The sequence below is a fragment of the Corvus brachyrhynchos genome, unplaced genomic scaffold, assembly GCF_000691975.1.
Source record: "Corvus brachyrhynchos isolate BGI_N302 unplaced genomic scaffold, ASM69197v1 scaffold1450, whole genome shotgun sequence".
NCBI lineage: Eukaryota > Metazoa > Chordata > Aves > Passeriformes > Corvidae > Corvus > Corvus brachyrhynchos.
Window position 1 is genome coordinate 90,381 of NW_008235900.1, and position 6,192 is coordinate 96,572.

At 37.6% G+C, this 6,192-nt stretch overlaps 1 protein-coding gene across 1 annotated transcript in view; it reads right to left on the reverse strand.

Annotated features, from left to right (window-relative positions):
* The window catches only part of LOC103611944 (ubiquilin-1), a 66,131-nt gene extending 62,928 nt beyond the window's left edge, over positions 1–3,203 (reverse strand). Inside the window, exon 1 of the mRNA XM_008629515.2 lies at positions 3,045–3,203. Coding sequence (XP_008627737.1) covers positions 3,045–3,203 — 159 coding nt within the window. The remainder of the gene's footprint in view (positions 1–3,044) is intronic.
* Between the last annotated feature and the right edge of the window lie 2,989 nt (positions 3,204–6,192).

A 6,192-nucleotide genomic window follows, 5' to 3' on the forward strand; every position in this document is an offset into this window, starting at 1 on the left:
AGATTTAGAGGAAACATAAAGATTTTAGTCATAGGCTTGGGATTTCAGTTGTAGGCTTGGGCCCAGTGAGGGGTAATCAAAATAGTTAGGAGAGCTGGACCTGAAATAGAGTTTTAGATGTTAGTAACTGATTACCAAATAACCGATGATCTGTCATTTGCATGTTTGTTTAGCTGTGCTTAGAATAATGAGCAGAAACATTGATAAGTTGGTGTATAGAATAAAGACAATTACCAATTTCCTCCCTTTGTGGGAGCCCATCCAAAAGTCACACAAGAAGAAACTTAGAGGTCACTAAAGTAATTAGAATTGTTAAAACTCAGAAAGGCATAAAGGTCAGAGTGAGGAAGATGAGTTACTTCATCTTCCTTAGGACCACTGACCCAATTCAAGACCACCGACTCCATTCAGATCACACACTACGCATGCTTAATGACATGTAAGCTCAGTTCCATACGAAGCGGAGAATGGGAGGTGTCAACACTATGAATATGCATTTTGTGTTTTGGATATTCATAATATGTGGACATAAAAGGTATCATGTTTGCTTGTATCGGGGCCTGCATCTTAGGGAGCTATCCCACGCAGTGCCTGGTGCCAAATAAAACATGCACTTTCTAACTTTAAACTGTTAGAGAGTTTTTGTCTGTCTCAGTTGGATATTGATATTAGATCGATAGTCATATTTTGGTAAATCAATAATATTGGTTGCTGAATGGCACTGCCACTGTATGTCATAACTCCCATGGACAATGAATTTGGTTTGTTCCAGATACATCACTCATGAGCTCTTGATGCAACAACCAGCCAACAGCACACCAGCCCTCCTGTCCTGGAAGACATCTAGGATGGATAGAACTCAGAGTCATGGACATAGAATCAGCAATAAGAAACCCTATGTTACTGAAGTCTTCTAACATAGGAAAATCTTCCTCAAATTTGAACTGTTGCAAAGCTGACTTACATCAATGGTGCAACATAAAATACACTTTGTGTAGCCCTAAATTTAGGCTAGATAACCCAAAATATTTATCTAAAAGTCTTAGAGGGGGTTTTTTTGCTTTATTCTGAAGTGACTGTAAACAAAACCAAGTCACTAAGTCATAATATTAGTTATAGGAATGCACAGCAAACTAAAAGCTATTAGGTTGTACGAATTTAGACATTTCCTTCCTCCCCCAAATAGGGCAGACGTTGCTGGCTTGCCTATACCAACAGAATAACCCACTTGCTGATCCCATATGCATCTGAACAGATGCTCAATTTGTTTATTTGAGGCTAATCTATTTTCAGGGCTGGCTCTAGAAACATCACATCTATTGTTATTATGCTACATAATGCTTATTATTAACAGCAACTTATTTTGACTATTTAACCAAAACAGCCAATACTAGTCACACTACAGTCTTGCATATTTTTTTGTGCTAACTGTAACTTTGTCTAGAAATCAAAGCAAATGGCGGACCCACAGGGGCAGCAGCAGTCTTACTTCACAGAAAGATTCAACTGCATATCTAATCTGTTAATATCAGCTCAAAGGGATACCAAGACAATACTTAAAGTTTAAGATATCTATAGACAATGAAGACATTTTAAAGCAATATGTTCTATTAATCACTTTTTTTAAAATTAGTTTTTTCAATAAAAATTTATGGGTTTGTTAGCTTGTATAACTATTTCAGTTTTTAAGATGACCATCTACTAGGAAAACCATTGGGATTCACATTTGAAATTATGCTGTTAAAATTAGATATATTAGGAATTCACATCTTAAATGAATTTATTTATAATTCATGAAGTCCCCAATATTATTGCAATTAAACTGTTTTTCAGGTCAAATGTGATCCTTAAATTAGAACCAGCATATTATATAAAAAACCAAAATGGAACTACAAAGAATTTTAAAATTAGGTGGCACACTGGCTAGAAGATCACTCAGAGCTTTTTAACTCACGTTTTGCATTTCCCTCCCGAAAACAAATATCTTCTGCCTCATCAGCAACTAAAGATTTAAAGCTCAATTTCAATACATCAATTGCACTCTTACATATGTAATCAATTTTTTTTGTGAGGTTTGCAGTTACCAACTGCACAAAAAAAACCCTAACATGATGTCAAGCTGCATATACTGAGTTTCAGAGAAATTTTATAGAAAATGAAGTAAGATCTGAATATCCTTCAGGGACCTTCATCTTTTCAAGTATTTTAGCATAGCAATATCTACATCCTTCACAAATAGGGGAGACTGGCTTTATCGATATCTGCCTTATGCTTTGACCACACCTTTCCTACGATTTGTAGCCTCCCAGTCTAAACAAATTAAGTCCTGGTAAATACTCCCATGGAAAGCCTCCAAAAAACTGAAGCGCTGCAGGAAATAGTGTCAATGATTCAGTAGGTGCCACTGTCTCTCTTGAAACAAAGGCACAATGAGATACTAACTTTCATAAAAACTTATAACAAAGACCCTAGCAATTCAGAGTTATCAGACAGTACTACACTGAAGCACGGCAGAAGCTGTGCTTTATTTGTAGCGGAAGTTTTGTACAGTCTAAAGACGTGGCTTTTCTAAAATTAAGAGATCATTGCCATAGCCTACTCGCTGTTTCTAAAGCCAATTTTAGATCAAGATAGTTATTGGCACTATAGCACCGCCACGTAGGTGACTGCATGTTTTCTACAGTTGTACTAGTTAGCCAGCGAGCCTCCTATTGCCAGACTGAGTCAGCTCAACAGGGCAACTCAGAATTACGAAACGAGCTATGTCTATCTCCCGGGCCGGCTCTCAGCATCGCAACAGGGAGGAGCCGTGGAGGAGACGACGCAGAAGGTTTCTTCACCACTCCCAATAGCCTGTTATCAGCGGCCCTCCACAAGGCCAGCCAGCCCCGATAATCGCCCAACAGCACCGAGAACAGGTCCGACAAGCAGAAGCTGCTTTGTCATCGCGAAGGGCCCTCACCCTCCAGTGTGGGAGGCGGAAACCACAGACCAAGGCTCTTGCCCCTGGCTGCGCTCCCCACCTACCGCCCCCAACCCCTCACCTGCTGGATGCTGCTGGTCTCGGGCACAGCGAACTCTTCCTTCTCCTTGGGAGTCTTCACCGTGATTTTGATGATTCGCGGCTGGGCAGCAGCGAAGCCCTGAGCGGAGGACTCAGAGGAGCTGTGGGCGCCCGCGGAACTCTCCGCACTCTCCGACATTGCAGGTAGGGTCCAACTCGCTCCAACCGTAAGGTTCCAAGCGAGTCTTCCGCGCCACGGTCTCAGTCTCAAAGCGGCGGACAGAAACAACCCAACTGACCCGCGGCGCGCACTGATGACGAATCGAGGAAGTTACTAGAAAGGGGGAGCTGTCTCCCCGGGCGTGAGTCCGCTTTCAGTGCGCTTGCGCGCTAGGGGCGGTAGTTTGAAGATTTAAAATCTGAAAAAAAGACAGTGACAAATAGTTCCTTAAATTGCCATATGGAAGTTTTAAATTTATTTTTGATATAGTTAGGTGACTTCAGTACTCTAAAGATCCAAATAAATACATTAAAAATGTTATTATGAGTTTTAGAATATTAAAGTGTTGATGTCCTACATATAATTACACTATTACTTGCATATAGCATAATGCAAAATTATATTGTATGAAGTAACAAAGCCGAATCATGACCTGTATAACTTACATGTTAAAAAGAGGGAGAAAAATTACATGCAGCTCATGAACCTATGTAAAGAGAGATCATAAAATTGCCTTTTGCTTGTAAGTTACTTGTTTAGCATCAGCTTAAGGGTAAAACTTAATATCTCAAATAAAAATCTTTTACTACTTTAAAACTATAAGTACTATGGAAGCATTCCATAGCTGGGAATCAGATTTTCCTCAAACTCGGACCAAAAAAAGACACAAAAAAAACCCCATTACCACAGCACCACCACCCCCCTTAACCCATACTTAAATTTAGTATCACCAAATTAGGTCCTTTCCCAAAACATTAGTGATTTTCCTATCCATCAGATAGTAAATTCCACATTCATATCCCTGTTTTAATATCAAATATAGGAATGGCTTTGAATTCTAGAGTCAAATGTCTTTTCTTCCTTATCCTTTGTTGGCTTGGTCTACTACTGGGATAATTTCATATAAATTATTTAAATTGGTTCAATAAATTTTTACTAAACCAATTAAAAACCCGTGAAAAAGTTTTAAAGTGCAAAATGGCTAAAGCCTATCCCAAATTTTGTCTGTCCTAGGGCTTCAATTTGTTACAATAAAAAATATTTCAGGCATATTTAACCACTAAGCCTTTCCTTGGTCACACTGTTTCCTCCTCCACACATAATTTGACCCTACAAAGTGTTGAATTCTGATCCAGGAGAGCGCTTTGATACATGCTAGTGATGCATTGTCCTATTAACTAGTAGATTGAGGGCCATTATGAAATAACATTTTGCACTGCAATCAAGTAGTGCTTTCAAGCAGAAATCAAATCAAAGGACAAAGAGATGTTCCTCATCCATGGCTCTTAGTTTATATGCTATCTTATGCTGGCTATATCATTTTACACTGCTGTATGGTATTATTACTTTGAATACAGTTTGTACTGAAATAGCACAAATGCTACCTGCTTTAACTTATTGAAGATTTACAAATTTTCATGTTTACAAGTCAGATGTGAGAATTAATAATCTGTTATTTACTAAGAATACCCAAGGGACAAAGAATACAAATTAATAAAAAGCCCTTGAGTAAGCAAAAATGAAGGTTTAATGGTTTCATAATCTTAATTTTGGTACAGATAAATGAAAAAGGGAGTTTATTTGCCTATATTGAAAGTGTCAAGGTAGAAAATACCCTGAAACATGTCAATGTTTGTGTATTCAAATTGAGATAGTTCAGAATACATCTTATATACAATGCATAGAAAATGAAAATAATCCAGCAAGGCATTTTGAATTCTTACTCTTCCATAGGCTGTTTTTATTTTGAACTTCTTTTCATTTTTAATTTCTTTACTCTTGGTTTTATTTTTTACCCACTTCCTTCCTCCTGTGCTTTTATTTCCTCTTTCTATAATCATTATGATAGATGGGGATGGAGTAATCCTGGTTACACATACAAATTGGGGGAAGAGAGGTGGGAGAGCAGTCCTGCACAAAGAGATCTGGGGGTTTGGGTTGTTGGTTTGATGGTGAAAAGAGAGAAATCTTGCACAGATCTCCTTCCAGTGAAGTCTCGACTTCAACAGCCAGGTCGGACCACTAATGTGAACTTTACCAGGTGCTATAAATATTTATTAAAAGTCAAATTCTGAGCATTCTTCCATATAATTTAAAATACTTTATATTCCTAATAATTCCAAATAATGTAATTTTCAAATTTGTTTAATTGTTTCTTGTTAATACATATCCGAAAAGAAGAAAATTCTGCCTTCAATCTAATAGACCTGATTTACTTCAAGTCAAGCATCTTACCATTTTTCATTTCACCTTAATTCCCAGCTCTGAATAGACATCTCCAGTTTGTGATTTTTTTCCAGAGGTAATTGATTTCATCAAATGTTGTCACTTAAATTTGCAAAATAACTGCACAAACCAAAATAAATTGAAAACCTACATGCTACACACAACTGAAAATGAACTCGCAGTGACCAGCGAATATTTTGCATCAAGATCAAAATACTGGCTCAAGCCAAATTGAACCAAATTGAGAATATCAGTAAAAGATTTTGAACCAGTTTAGCTAAATTCAGTTTAAAGTCATACCTTAAGTTAAAATGAGACAATTCTGAGTTTAGACAACGTCCCAGGTGGTATAATTACATTAAAACTTACAACCAAGATCTCCAAAGTTTTGCTATAAACTAGACATAACATTACTTATATTTCTGAACATTAAACCCCGAAGATGATACATTCACCTTTCATGTTTTTCATGCACAGGGGAAGAAAGAAAAAAGTATTGGGCTGTCCTGAGCAGGGCCAGGAGTTGGACTTGATGATCCTGATGGGTCCCTTCCAACTCATCTTATTCTATGATTCTTGTTTAACCCCAAGTAGCAACTAAGTACCATGCGGTCACTCACTCACTTCCACCTCCACCCCAGTGGGATGGAAAGGAGAACCAGAAAAAATCCTAAAACTTGTGAATTGAGATAAGAACAGTTTAATAACTGAAACAAAGTAAAATATAATAATAGTAATAAAG